We start from the raw sequence: 15,846 nt of genomic DNA, 5'->3' as shown, positions 1-15,846 counted from the left end.
GATCTATTCCTTTGAAGGTTACACAGGTACAATGCTAACCAACCATTCCAATTTAATTATGGTTGCTGGGATTCTTTCTTTCTACATTCTGTTGTAGAAATATGAAAGGTTTCTATCCTTGGGTATAAAAACCTTTCTGGGAGGAGATATTTGAAGATCAGTTAAATACATTATGATTCTTTACTCCTAGATACTTTAGTGTGTGTTAATATTTCCTAAGAAGAAGGATATTCTTTTGCTTAACAACAGTATAGTTATCAATGTCAGTGAATTAAGCATTGATAGAATATTCTGAAATGATTTTTAATACAGGTAAAAAAATAATTGTATTCTAATTTTAGAAGTATTTTTAGTGCAGAAAATTTGAAAAACGACTAATAGCCAAATGAATAAAAATTGCCACTAGAAAACTTTGTTTTTAATTTGATTTTTGTCTTTCTTACCTTTTTTCTAGATAAATATATAGTTTTTTCTAGACAAGCACTATCTGTATTTTTATGTGAACATATTTTAGATGTTATTAAGATTTTTTTCTAAAACATTTTTAATAGTTCTAGAGAATTCTAGTAAAAGAGTAAAAGATGATTTATTTGATCAGATTTCTGGTAAATGTTTAGATTGTATCCAGTGATTGTCTATTATAAGTAACCTTTTGGTATACATCTTTTTGGGTAAATTTTTACAATTATATGTTTAGGATAAGTTCTTAGAAATGGAATGGCTAGGTCAAGGAATATGCAGTATTTTTATTTTATTTTTTTGGCCTTCCCTCATGACTTGTGGGGCTTCCCAGGTGGTAGTATTGGTAAATAATCCACCTGCCAATGCAGAAGACTAAGAGAAGTGGGTTTGATCCCTGGGTTGGGAATATTCCTTGAAGAAGGGCATGGCAACTCATCTAGTATTCTTGCCTGGAGAGTCCCATGGACAGAGGAGCCTAGCAGGCTACAGTCCATTGGATCACAGAGTCTGACATGACTGAAGTGACTTAGCACATTTTTCATAGTTTGTAGAGAGAAGGTTCTGTATTCAACATCACTTAACTCCTGTGGCAGATTCCCTCAATTGACTTGTCAATTGCCCAGTTGACTGTCTTTTTGGCTGACAACTCAGTGCAGAATCCAAATTGAAATTCTGGCCGTTCTTTTCCAATAGTAATTTTTCTGTGACCTGAACACTTAAGAGAGAGAAAACTCTGCGCTCTTACCCACAAACTAAACATTCAGTAATTGACTGTCTCATAGTTTAAAACTGTTTAAAATGAGGGTTTAATTTAAATGTCAGGTTTAGGAATTTTCTAAATGTTGAATGCTGGTAAGTCCAGCTGGTATATTATTAAAGTGAAAGTGAAAGATGCTCGGTCGTGTCTAACTCTTTGTGAACCCCTGGACTATACAGGGAATTCTCCAGGCCAGAATTCTGAAGTGGGTAGCCTTTCCCTTTTCCAGGGGATCTTCCCAACCCAGAGACCCAATCCAGGTCTCCCGCATTGCAGGCTAATTCTTTACCAGCTGAGCCACAAGGGAAGCCTGGTATATTATTAAAACATATGGGTAAACCTTGTTTCTTTAATCGCTTTTTGATCTTGTGATAATTAAATAAAAAGATTTAGTGTCTATATTTTTGAAGAAAAATAATGTATTTTTTTTAATATACATAGGTAAATATTGCAGTTTCAGAAATGAAACTGTGAGGATATGTAAAATAAAATTTCATTGACAGGAAATATATCTGAGTAAGGAAGGAAAATTTTACTCAAGGACAGAGCACAAGCACCGGGGGCAGTGACTAGTGGTTGGAGGTGGTAGCACTGAAGACTGAAAAATAATTTAGTATTCAGAAGAAATTTGAAAATGTGTAGTGTATTACAGAGAATTATGCTTGTAGAATTGGGAGACTTAATTGCTTAAATAACATTTCTCCTTTTCAGATTTTCTAAAATAATTTTGCCTTTGTTTTATAGGCTGCAGAGATTTTTGATGGTGGAAATGGGGAAACCCAAACTACATCTCCTGCCATTCCTTGGGCTGCTTTTCCTGCAGGTACTATAGAGTAACTTCGAATGTTTTTCTTATTCAATACTTTTGTCTTCCTTTTGAAAGCACCTTTCTACCTCTGCATTTTGCCTTCTTTGATCTGATAAATGGAATGGCCCAAATTTAACCTAGTTTTTTGCATAACTAACTATGAATTGCATAACAAATTCTGAAATGGTAGCTTGAGGCATGATTCCAAAAATGATACCATTAGCATTAAAATGAAATTAAAGTACAATTTGAATTTCCAAATTTGTTTTAGTTTTAGAAATGTGAGATGCCAAGTAATTTTTTTAGAGTGTCCAGTTCATTAATTAAAGACTTCTTTTCCTTAATATTCTAAAGATTATTTGTTATCTTCCACAGTATTTAAATTTACAAATATTTCTATAGGAAAATGATTCAAAAATATTAAGATTTAAGCCATCTCAGAAATGAAATACAAAAATAAATTCCATTATTGGGAAGTATTTTGTGGAAGACCTAATGTTCAGTATTAATATAATTCATATCTAAATATTATTTTGCATTTTCTTTTTTTCCTGACAAATTATTGTAAAGTCAGGAGTCAAAGATGAAAATATTCTTTAACAGGTCTGTCTCAGATTATTAGAATTATTCATTTTACAAATATTTTTGCGTACCTTTTATGCATGAGACACTATGTGGACATGTCCTTTACTTCAAGGAAAGACAAGGCAAGCGTGTGTATATATGTAATATGAAGCAGATTTGTGATTTGGGAAGAATGATGATTTTGTTATCCATTCCTTTAGCAAATGATACTTCATGCCTCAAATGAGTCAAGTATTGTCCTTGAAACTGGTTGTATATTGTCTATCTGGGCTTTGAAGGATGAGAGAATGGAGAAAGATTTTGAAGGGAGAAAAGCGCATGGAATAAAGATGTAAATGTGGAAAAGAGGATGGCACTGTGAGGATGCTCATTCTTGTTTGAGGGGTATAAGTGTTGTTTCCTTTGCCTCAACTTGCTCATCGTTTTCCTACTGCTGCTCTCCCCCACACCCTTACCATATAGACTCATGTTTGTTTTATGTATTGTTTCTTACTTTAAATTTTCTTTTTCTGAGAAGTTTTCCCAGAGAACCTTCTCCCATCTAGATGTACCTGTTTTCTGACTTTCACATTAGACTGTAAGTTATGTAAGGCTATATCTGTTTGTTCTGTTGTTACATTTCAAATGCTGAACATAGTACCTGGCTTATACTTGGTCCTATAATTAAAGAAAAAAATGAGTGAATGAATGACTAAGGAACTGAATAAATGACTAGACTAGGGTGACAGCAGGGGGGTAGGAAGACGAGATGAAATGTTTACATAATGGTTGAGGATTGTCAGCGTGCCATTATGTATTTGTTTTTTGTGAAACAGGTGGGGCAACTGCATTCTTCCCATTGTTCAGATGATGAAATGACGGCTTAGGAAAGTTTTGGAGTTTGATACAGATAAATATGTTTAAGAATGAAATCTAGACTTTCAGATTCTTATTTCAGTTTATTGTCAGGAATTCTGTCTTTTGAGAAAAGCATCAGCAGGACTGTCTGTCTGACTGATTGCATGTTTCGGTGAAGGAGGAGTTAGAGTTGATTTTTAAGGTTACAAGACTTGGTTCTAAAAAGGATGGTATTACCATGAAAAGAAATAGAGAATTTAAAAGAGTCGGTTGGGGACAGTATGAGGCCTTAATTAATTCATCTTAGAGATGTGTTTTTAAAGTTCCTAGAGTTCAGGAGAAAGGTAGACTGAAGGTCTAGGTTTAGGAGTTTTCCCACTGATATGATAGTTGAAGTTGTAGGAGATGACAGTGGGAAGCTGAACATAGAAAGAATAGAGTTAAGTAGAGAAATTTGGATGCCCATAGTTAGGGAACAATAGAAAAAAAAGAGACTTGAGAAATGAGAGTATGGAATAGTGCTCAAACTTCCGCACAATTGCACTCATCTAACATGCTAGTAAAGTCATGCTCAAAATTCTCCAAGCCAGGCTTCAGCAATACGTGAACCATGAACTTCCAGGTGTTCAAGCTGGTTTTAGAAAAGGCAGAGGCACCAGAGATCAAATTGCCAACATCCGCTGGATCATGGAGAAAGCAAGAGAGTTCCAGAAAAACATATATTTCTGCTTTATGGACTATGCCAAAGCCTTTGACTGTGTGGATCACAATAAACTGTGGAAAATTCTGAAAGAGATGGGAATACCAGACCACCTGACCTGCCTCTTGAGAAACCTGTATGCAGGTCAGGAAGCTACAGTTGGAACTGGATATGGAACAACAGACTGGTTCCAAATAGGAGTACGTCAAGGCTGTATGTTGTCACCCTGCTTATTTAACTTATAAGCAGAGTACATCATGAGGAATGCTGGGATGGAAGAAGCTCAAGCTGGAATCAAGATTGCCGGGATAAATATCAATAACCTCAGATATGCAGATGACACCACCCTTATGGCAGCAAGTGAAGAAGAACTAAAGAGCCTCTTGATGAAAGTGAAAGAGGAGAGTGAAAAAGTTGGCTTGTAGGTCAACATTCAGAAAACTAAGATCATGGCATCTGGTCCCATCACTTCACTGGAAATAGATGGGGAAACAGTGGAAACAGTGTCAGACTTTATTTTCTTGGGCTCCAAAATCACTGCAGATGCTGATTGCAGCCATGAAATTAAAAGACACTTACTCCTTGGAAGGAAAGTTATGACCAACCTAGATAGCATATTAAAAAGCAGAGATATTCTCTTCCAACAAAGGTCCCTCTAGTCAAGGCTATGGTTTTTCCAGTAGTCATGTATGGATGTGAGAGTTGGACTGTGAAGAAAGCTGATCGCTGAAGAATTGATGCTTTTGAACTGTGGTGCTGGAGAAGACTCTTGAGAGTTCCTTGGACTTCAAGGAGATCCAACCAGTCCATTCTAAAGGAGATCAGTCCTGGGTGTTCCTTGGAAGGACTGATGCTAAAGCTGAAACTCAGATACTTTGGCCACCTCATGCGACGAGTTGACTCACTGGAAAAGACTGATGATGGGAGGGATTGGGGGCAGGAGGAGAAGGGGATGATAGAGAATGAGATGGCTGGATGGCATCACTGACTTGATGGACATGAGTTTGAATGAACTCTGGGAGTTGGTGATGGACAGGGAGGCCTGGTGTGCTGTGATTCATGGGGTTGCAAAGAGTTGGACACGACTGAGCGACTGAATTGAATTTAACTGATGGAATAGTCCAAAAGAGGCATCAGACATAGAACATTTCAAATGGTGTTGTAAATAAAGAGTGAGTTGTTTTAGTGTGCCTAGTGATTAGTCTGCTATAGGGCTGGCAGTCTGTTAGAGGATGATTTCCTTATAGCAATGGGATAATTTACCTCTGAGACTATCTGTTTTAGCCTTCAATTCTGTCAGTAAAAGGAGGTACCTAGGGACAGGCATTTTTCTGTAATATTAGCGTCATTTACTTAGTGGAATCTTTAAAAATACTGGATTATATGCAGTGCTGATAATGAAATTTAGAAATTGCAGAATAAATAAAATCCACATGTTTCTTCTTCACACAGATTATTGTCTCTAGGCACATCCCTCCTATGGTGAGGCGTGTAATTAATGATATGTGTCTGTGCACTTCCTTAATCATAGTAGTTGGAGAATGTAAGATGTGAATGAATATGAAATTATGAATCTCCTTTTTTCTTCTTGCCTTTACTCTTAGTAAAACTGTGATGAATATTGCCTCATTTCAGTAAAAGCTATTCAGTGAGAATTGGTATAGAATTTAAAGACTCAAGAGAGTTTTCCATAATAGGTTAACCTGGGGTATCCTCTAATGCACATTAATGAAGTCTCCTTTATGTACAGTTGGGAAGGTCCCCTGGAGATGGAAATGGCAATCCACTCCAGTATTTTTGCCTAGAGAATCCCATGGACAAAGGAGCCTGGTGGGCTACAGTCTATGGGGTCGCAAAAAGGCAGACATGACTGAGTGACTATACTGCTATTCAGTGAGAAGAATTGCCTCAAGTATTTTTCCCTCTCCTTCATAGAATTCAAGAATTGCCTTACCCTCTAGCGTGTCTCCCTGGCTGTTGTTTGAAGCCTATGAATCAACCTGTGATCTACATTATGTTTTTTAGATGATGTCTGCTAATGTCTGCCATTGCTTCTGGTTGTCATACCTGCCCTCATCCCCTGTCTGCTTCAGTTCAGTTCAGTTCAGTCACTCAGTCGTGTCCGACTCTCTGCAACCCCATGAATCACAGCACGCCAGGCCTCCCCGTCCATCACCAACTTCCGGAGTTCACTCAAACTCATGTCCACAGAGTCGGTGATGCCATCCAGCCATCTCATTCTCGGTCGTCCCCTTCCCCTCCCGCCCCCAACCTTTCCCAGCATCAGAGTCTTTTCCAGTGAGTCAACTCGTCGCATGAGGTGGCCAAAGTATTGGAGTTTCAGTTTTGGCATCAGTCCTTCCAATGAACACCCAGGACTGATCTTTAGAATGGACTGGTTGGATCTCCTTCCAGTACAAGGGACTCTCAAGAGTCTTCTCCAACACCACAGTTCAAAAGCATCCATTCTTCGGCGATCAGCTTTCTTCACAGTCCAACTCTCACATCCATACATGACCACAGGAAAAACCATATCCTTGACTAGACGGACCTTTGTTGGCAAAGTAATGTCTCTGCTTTTTAATATACTATCAAGGTTGGTCATAACTTTCCTTCCAAGGAGAGCATCACTACGAACAAAGCTAGTGGAGGTGATGGAATTCCAGTTGAGCAATTTCAAATCTTGAAAGATGATGCTGTGAAAGTGCTGCACTCAATATGCCAGGAAGTTTGGAAAACTCAGCAGTGGCCACAGGATTGGAAAAGGTCAGTCTTCATTCCAATCCCAAAGAAAGGCAATGCCAAAGAATGCTCCAACTACCGCACAGTTCCACTCATCTCACACGCTAGTAAAGTCATGCTCAAAATTCTCCAAGCCAGGCTTCAGCAATATGTGAACTGTGAACTCCCAGATGTTCAAGCAGGTTTTAGAAAAGGCCGAGGCACCAGAGATCAAATTGCCAACATCTGCTGGATCATGGAGAAAGCAAGAGAGTTCCAGAAAAACATCTATTTCTGCTTCATTGACTATGCCAAAGCTTTTGACTGTGTGGATCACAATAAACTGTGGAAAATTCTGAAAGAGATGTGAATACCAGACCACCTGACCTGCCTCTTGAGAAAACTGTATGGAGGTCAGGAAGCAACAGTTAGAACTGTACGTGGAACAACAGACTGGTTCCAAATAGGAAAAGGAGTGCGTCAAGGCTGTATATTGTCACCTTGCTTATTTAACTTCTACGCAGAGTACATCATGAGGAACGCTGGGCTGGAAGAAGCACTAGCTGGAATCAAGATTGCTGGGAGAAATATCAATAACCTCAGATATGCAGATGACACTACCCTTATGGCAGAAAGTGAAGAGGAACTCAAAAGCCTCTTGATGAAAGTGAAAAAGGAGAGTGAAAAGGTTGGCTTGAAGCTCAACATTCAGGAAACAAAGATCATGACATCTGGTCCCATCACTTCATGGGAAATAGATGAAAAAACATTGGAAACAGTGTCAGACTTTATTTTTTTGGGCTCCTGTCTGCTTACTTGAGTCTTATTTTTCTTGTAAAAAAATACATTTCTCACTGAATTTGTTCCATTTCTCATACATACTTGCTTCTTGGTCTTAGCTACCGTATCATTTTTTTTTCTATCTCATTTCCTTGGCCCTTGTCATATACCAGTTTGTGCCTTTTAAAATTTATAAATAATAAAAATTTAATAAATAATAGATATGGTAAATTTTACATTATATGCATTTAACCACAATTTTAAAAAAGTACTGACTCATTTGAAAAAACTCTGATGCTGGGAAAGATTGAAGGCAGGAGGAGAAGAGGATGACGGAGGATGAAATGGTTGGATGGCATCACCGACTCAATGGACATGAGTTTGAGTAAACTCCGGGAGTTGGTTATGGACAGGGAGGCCTGTCATGCTGCAGTCCATGGGATCACAAAGAGTCAGACATGACTGAGCAGCTGTACTGAACTGAATTAATGATTTATTGCAATATATTTGATCTACAGTGTTGTGTAGTTTCTGCTGTACAGCAAAGCACATCAATTATACATATACATATTGATATATCCACTCTTTTTTAGATTCTGTTTCCATTAAGTCATTACAGAGTAATGAATAGAGTTCCTGTGAAATACAGTAGGTTCTTATTACTTACCTATTTTATATATAGTAATGCATGTATGTCAATCCCAATTTCCCAATTTGTCTCTTCCCCCACCATATTCATCAGTTTTGTTTCCAATTCAGTATTTTTAATTATATTTTTATTGTTGTGCAAGTAATCTCTAGAACTTTTTCATTTGTAGAATTGAAACTCTTTAGCCATTAATAACTACCCAATTTCCCCTCCCTACAGCCTCAATCAACTCCCATTCTACTTTTTATCTCTATGAATTTGACTACTCTGGATATCTCATATAAATAGAATCATCTAGTATTTTCCTTTTTGTGACCAGTTTATTTTACTTTAGCATGATATATTCTCAAGTTTCATCCATATAGTAGCATGCATAGAATTTCCTGCCTTTCTAAGCCTAAATAGTATTCCAGTGTATGTACAGATTACATTTTGTTTATGTATTCATTTGTCCATGCACACTTAAGTTACTTCCTTTGGCTATTGTAAATAATGCTGCCTTGGACATTGGTGTACTAATTTGTACTTTTAAATATATTAGTTTTTCAATATGACATTCATCTCTGCATGACTACTTTAGTCTAAGCCTTGGAGGGCAGGGACTATGTTTTAAAGTTTTTTTGACTCTTAAGTACCTAGTATAGCATTGTGCCTTGCTAATGAACAGTGCTTGGTAATTGTTTCTTGATAATGAGTAGAGCAGATTTACTTTCATGTAACTCTTTTTGATTATTTTAATTCTTTGAATTTAAATAGCCTGTCAATCACAAGTTAAAGGAAGACAAACTTAAGTTTTCCTTAAAAATTACAGTACTTTATTAAAAAACACCTGGAAATCTTAGATAATTATTCAAGGATGACTATTCTAATTTTTTCCCCTGGTCCTACAGTGTGTTGGCAGGTAACAGTACAGGACAGCAGCAGTTTGGCTAAATTTTAGTTCAAGATAATAGGAGTATAGAAACAATAATAATAGTATTCAGTTGTTTTACCTCCTTTTAAAAATATTATTTTTCTAACATTTTCCCAAAGAAAAGTCATTCCAGATTTTGCATATCTTAAGATATCAGTAAGTTTTTGAATTGGCTTAAGAACTATATTTTTTAGAAAAACAATTTTTTGGCTGAGAGATCTATTTTTTCAGAATCATTTTTGAGCAATTAACTGTCTTTGTAAATTTTTAGAAGACTGGTAATACTCTGCTTTTTTAGAAAAGTAACTTTTCGAAATGAATGTCCATCTTCGAAATGAATGTCTATCTTTTGATATACATATGTTTGTGTTCCTTTATACAAATGCAAATGTGTTTCTTTATACAAATACAAATGCAAATGTATACATACACAGACTCGTAGACATATATTCCACTTTCACCTTCATTGCAAATTGCCTTTCCTGCCATACTCTTTTGAAGGAAGGATTTTATCTTTACTTAACCTTGCAAATTCTCAGAACATTAGACTGTTAGTCTTAGTATGGCTTTTGTATATTTTTGATTATGCTTTCTGAATTCATCAGACTCAAAGTTACAGAATCCATGATGTTTATTTAAGTTAATTATTTAACTTGTTTGTTCATTCATTCACTACTATACTCATTTATCATGTTTGAAAATATACTGTATATGTGACACAAAGTGCCATGTGCCGCGGACTAACTTATGCCACTTTCAGTGATACCATATGAAAAGAGTCATCTCAAATGACGAGCTGTTCCGTGAAATGTAACGTTAGTACTGGCAAGTGCTTTTGTCAATAACTTTAGCTTCAAATCTATGATAGAGGTTGCATGAAAAGTATGTTAGGTCAGAAAGTATCATCATGATGCCGTTGTATTCAGTGTGGGTGGTGCTGTTTCAGAGGCATATGACTGCACTTTTTTACTTTTAACTGTATAAATGTAAATTGCCTAGAAGGCGAGGTCCAAGGCAAAACCTTGAATACTGTCCTTTCCAATATGTTTCCAAGTTCCTTGCAGCACTACACAGACCACATTAGAATGCATTGACCATCAAAGGTAAAAGCACGTGGTCCAGATAGATACTTTAATTCAAATTAGTTCCTTCAAAACAGCTTATATAGGAAGCAACTAAACTGTCTTTCACAAGGCGACCCTTTAGAAGGAATAATGGGAGTTGGACCAGCAGATGTTGAACCGAATAACTTAGATGTGGTTCACTTTGCATCTGGAGCTATTTGCATACAAAGCCAACAGGAAAGTTCAAACATTTTTCTCAAGACATTGGCAGAAAGAAACCTGGAAGACAGATGCCTTTTTGATTTCATGGTTCAGTTTTTCCATTCTCCATTCTCCTGGCCAGGAAAACCTAGGACAACAAATCGGTCCCTTTATTAATATCCCATTACTCTCCTTGCTAACCCTGTTTTTCCAGTAGAATCTGTGTTACGCATCTATAAGAACTCAGAACCTGAGTCCACACATTCTTTATTTGAGAAAAAGTTGTGATATTTTCCTTCAGATTAATCTGTGGTTTGCACAGAGGGATAATAATTATTAACTGAATTCACTGGTCTGATCTATCTTTGAGGTAAAATTTGAAGGTGACTTACTACTTGTTCACGTACTGTATTATAATAGGCAGTATTGGTGATGTTTGAAAACTTTCCATCGCTTCTACTTTATATCCACATTGGATATTTTTTGCCAGGACATCAACTGGATTTCAGTTACAGTGTAGTAATTTTGTAATATTGTTACACTGGGTGTTTGAATGAAAAGTTGCCAGTTAGCTTCTTTCTGCTACATGTATTTTTTTCTTACCTCGTAGATTTTTAACTCACCTTTATTTTTTCTGAAGTCAACTTTATAAATGAGGACTAAAATGATTAGCTTCTATAAAGGTATGAATTATTCCTGTACATATATTAGGCCTTATGTGAATTTTCAGTAATTTATGCAACTTTTGTCTTCATTAATGCATATAATAGAGAATATAATAGTGATATTTATTATGACCTTGAAGATTAGATTTGTAATGTGGTTTAGAATCCATTATCTTTGACACTGAATGAGGAGTTCTGGTTTTTGCCTTTAGCTAACTGTGTAACTTCTCTGAAACTCACTTATTTAATCTATAAATTGAAGGACTAGATGATATCTAAATGTTCTTCCAGAGTTTGAGCTCCACATTTATTTCTAATTTTTTTCTGATTATAGTGTCTGTGATACGAGTAGCCTCCAGTAGGTGATTCATGATACCTCATTTTAACTGCATGGTCCCACTGACACAGTGCTGATCTAACTACACTTAATCTAAAAACATAGCTTAAACCTAGAACACAGATGTCACTATAAAGAACTATAATACTGAAGAGAAACTTTTCTATGCATTTTAATTATTATCAGTTATTGTTTAAACTGATTTATTTTCTGGTATTTTCTGGTACAGTCTGTATCTCTTCTATCTGATTCTGAGCTTGCTTATTAAAAAGACAGTGGTTTCAGCAAAGGAAACTAAGGAAGATAAAAAGACAACTCTCAGAATTGGAGAAATTAATTGCAGATGAAGCAACTGACAGAGGATTAATCTCCAAAATATAAAAGCACCTCATACAGCTCAATATCAGAAAAACAAACAACCCAGTCAAAAAATGGGCAGAAAATGTCAACAGACATTTCTCCAAAGAAGCTACGCAGGTGGCTAATAAGCACATGAAAAAATGCTCAAAATTGCTTATTATTAGAGAAAAACAAATCAAAACTACTATGAGGTATCACCTCTGGTCAGATTCTCCATCATCAAAAAATCTAAACAATAAATCCTGGTGCGAATGTGGAGAAAATGGTGGGGAGCCTCTTGTACAGCTGGTGGGAATGTAAATTGTTATAACCACTATAGAGAGCAGTATGGAGATCTTTTAAAAAACTAGCACTGTGACGCAGCAGTCCCACTACTGGGCATATACCCTGTTCAGTTCAGTTCAGTCGCGCAGTCGTGTCTGACTATTTGCGACCCCATGGACTGCAGAACGCCAGGCCTCCCTGTCCATCACCAACACCCAGAATTTACTTAAACTCATGTCCATGGAGTCGGTAATGCCATCCAACCATCTCATCCTCTGTCGTCCTCTTCTCTTCCTGCCTTCAATCTTTCCCAGCATCAGGGTCTTTTCCAATGAGTCAGTTCTTCACATCAGGTGGCCAAATTATTGGAGTTTCAGCTTCAGCATCAGTCCTTCCTATGAATATTCAGGAGTGATTTCCTTTAGGATGGACTGGTTGGATCTCCTTGCAGTCCAAGGGACTCTCAAGAGTCTTCTCCAACACCACAGTTCAAAAGCATCAATTCTTCAGCGATCAGCTTTCTTTATAGTCCAACTCTCATATCCATACATGATTACTGGAAAAACCATAGCTTTGACTAGATGGACCTTTGTTGGCAAAGTAATGTCTCTGCTTTTTAATATGCTTATGTATAAAGCAGTTACCTCCAATTAAAAAAAATGAAGAAAAAGAAAAAATAAGGGTTTGATTTTTAGAGTATTATTGTAAAAATGTTTGTTGTAGAGCTTTGTAGAAATTTTTTCCACATTATTAAAAATGATGAAGGATTGGCAGTGACTCTTTTCTCTGTAAGATAAAGGTAGTGTTCTGACTCTTGATGATGCTGCTGAATTAGCCAACGGCAGTAGCAACCAAAACTTAGGCTCTGTCTGGCTCAGTAACACTAGAACTCCTTGTCAAATGTTCTTATATGAATATGTACATTTCCTTATAGCTCTCCTACATTACACTCATTGAGTCAGAATGTAAACTTTTTATTGTTTGTGACAAATAGGGAGAAATACACATATGTGTTACAAAATGCATGAAATAAAAGGGAAATAATGTTAAAGATATACAGTGAGCATTTCTTCTTTTTTGCTAGTCCCCTTGTTCCACTCCCTTGATATGACTTATTTACACTTTCTTTTGAAACCCTCCGGGTATCTGCCAGGCGTATAAAATGTGAATGTATCCTCCTCCTCTCCTGAGATAGGCATAGCATGCTGTACATAATGTATGTACATGCTAACACCTCCTGCTTTTTTCCCCCACCAGGAGATTTGGCTACAGGAGTACTTGTCGATCTTCTAGATTCTTGTTAGTAGTTGCATAACACACTTTTGCATGGATGTATCATTATAGACATAACCAGTTATTTTACTGTCAGTTTTTTGCTGTTACAAGTAGCCTTGGAGTGAATGTTCTTATATGTATTTTTGCTGAAGCTGTTTTAATTTAGCTGATAATATTATGTTGTTCATGTGTCTTAATGGAAAGATTAATTAAAATTAACATATTTCATTTATTAGTTTTACTAATATGAGCAGAAGGCAACATTCTCTTACTCTAAATAATGTCAAATTTTATATTTATGGGGCCATATATAAGAAAGTGTTGGTCACATTGGTTACATAAAATGACCACACTCATGGTAATTTTATGAGTATGTACTTAGTCGCTCAGTTGTGTCCAACTCTTTACCACCCCATGGACTGTAGCCTGCCAGTCTCCTCTATCCATGGGATTCTCCAAGCAAGAATACTGGAGTGGGTAGCCATTGCTTTCTCCTGGGGATCTTCCTGACCCGGAGATCAAACCCAGGTCTCCTGCACTGCAGGCGGATTCTTTACCATCTGAGCCACCTGGGAAGCCCAAAGAGTGGTTTGCTCTCAACCCCATGGACCTATAGCCCACCAGGCTTGTCTGTCCTGGAATTCTCCTGACAAGAATATTGGAGTGGGAAGCCATTCCCTTTCCCTTTATGAGTATGTTGAAACTAAAATCTTTAGCTGGCAGTCTTCCCTAGTGGTTCAGTGGTTAAGAATCTGCCTGCCAATGCAGGGACATGGGTTTGATCCCTGGTCTGGAAAGATTCCTCATGCCTCAGGGCAGCTAAACCTGTGTACCACAGCTACTGAGCCCATGTACTCTAGATCCTGTGCTCTGCAATAAGAGAAGCCACCACAGTGAGAAGCTCTTGCATCACAGCTAGAGAAAGCCTGCACGCAGCAACAAAGATACAGTGCAGCCAAAAATAAATGAAATTAAAAATTTTAAGTTGTCTATGAACATCAATCCTGGGTGTTCATTGGAAGGACTGATGCTAAACTGAAACTCCAGTACTTTGGCCACCTCATGCAAAGAGTTGACTCACTGGAAAAGAGTCTGATGCTAGGAGGGATTGGGGGTGGGAGGAGATGGGGACGACAGAGAATGAGATGGCTGGATGGCATCACCAACTCGATGGACATGAGTTTGAGTGAACTCCAGGAGTTGGTGATGTACAGGGAGGCCTGGCGTTCTGTGGTTCATGGGGTTGCAAAGAGTCGGACACGACTGAGCGACTGAACTGAACTGAACTGAATGAGGAAAATAGCATGGTAGGTTGAAATACTCTTCAGTTGTTACACTGTATTTTTTAATGTGTCAAATAATGATTATTGCAACACTTTATAATAGCTTAAACTATTCTTGCCTGGAAAATTCCACGGAAAGAGGACCCTGGTGGACTATAGTGTGTGGGGTCAGATACAACTTAGTGACATTAAACAACAACAAAGCCAGTTTTCTTTGGAATCCTAAGTCTATAATTACAGTCACTAAAATTCCCCTGCAGTGCAGAAGTCAGGTTGGATCCCTGGTTCGGGAAGATCCTCTGGACAAAGAGATGGAACCCACCCTAGTATTCTTGCATGGGAAATTCCATGAATATTGGAGCCTGGTGGGCTACAGTTCATGGGGTCTCAAAGAATCAGACATGACTTAGTGACTAAACAAGAACAAGAAACAACTCAATTATCAATCACAAGGAGAAAGCTTAATATTTGGGGATATATTTATTTGACAGACAACCATACACCTGGAAAGTTAGCAAACTACCACTGTACATAAAAACAGGAAAGGATGTCCTAAACATAGGCACTATTTTCACAGTGTCTTTAAGGGATCAGTCAGAAGTCTCATTTGACAAACTGTTCTTTCTGTAATTCAGATCCTAGTGCTAAAATCTGAAGTCTACAATGTTAGCTTCCATTTGGAGTCCTGGAATTCTTGTTCTTCACGAAGTTGAGGGTTCTGTGTTTTGGCCAGAGAGCTAGGCTTGAGAGCAGTTCATAGTGGGCCCCATGTCTGAATCTGCCAAAGGGCAGAAGTCATCATCTTTTTACTCTCTCAGGACAGCGTGGGGTGGGGAGTGGGGAGTAGATTTCAGATTAAAGGGAAACTGTGGATGAATGGGGTAATATGAGACTAGGGAGTACTTCTGGCTTAAATTCTTTGGATGAAGGTCAGAGACAAAGACCATTCGTGAAGCTAGCAGAGCTGCCTGTGTCTCTCTTCGCTTCCATGCCTTCCCCCTAGGATTCTTGTTTTAGACTCCAAGGCCTACCTCAGCTGAAAATAATAAAATCTTCTACTGTGGGAAAATTCAAGTGGCCAAACTAAAGTTTGAGGGGCCCATGGGGTCATGACACTTGACAGGTTGATTGGACCAGCACAGCCAGAGGTTCTGCTGCTGTGCCTGCTCACACCTGACTTGATGT

At 37.6% G+C, this 15,846-nt stretch overlaps 1 protein-coding gene across 6 annotated transcripts in view; it reads left to right on the top strand.

Moving 5' to 3' along the window:
• Window positions 1-15,846, top strand: part of CCDC91 (coiled-coil domain containing 91) — a 415,614-nt gene that overhangs the window by 103,691 nt on the left and 296,077 nt on the right. For all 6 annotated transcript variants that reach the window (XM_055395013.2, XM_055395019.2, XM_088837256.1 and 3 more), the window contains one exon: window positions 1,964-2,042. In XM_055395013.2, the coding sequence (XP_055250988.1) occupies window positions 1,964-2,042 (79 nt within the window). The remainder of the gene's footprint in view (window positions 1-1,963; window positions 2,043-15,846) is intronic.

Source organism: Moschus berezovskii, chromosome 6 (assembly GCF_049115385.1).
Source record: "Moschus berezovskii isolate FMDL1 chromosome 6, NW_MosBer_1.0, whole genome shotgun sequence".
NCBI lineage: Eukaryota > Metazoa > Chordata > Mammalia > Artiodactyla > Moschidae > Moschus > Moschus berezovskii.
Note: the sequence above shows the minus strand (reverse complement) of the source record. Positions and strands in the feature narration are given on the sequence as shown.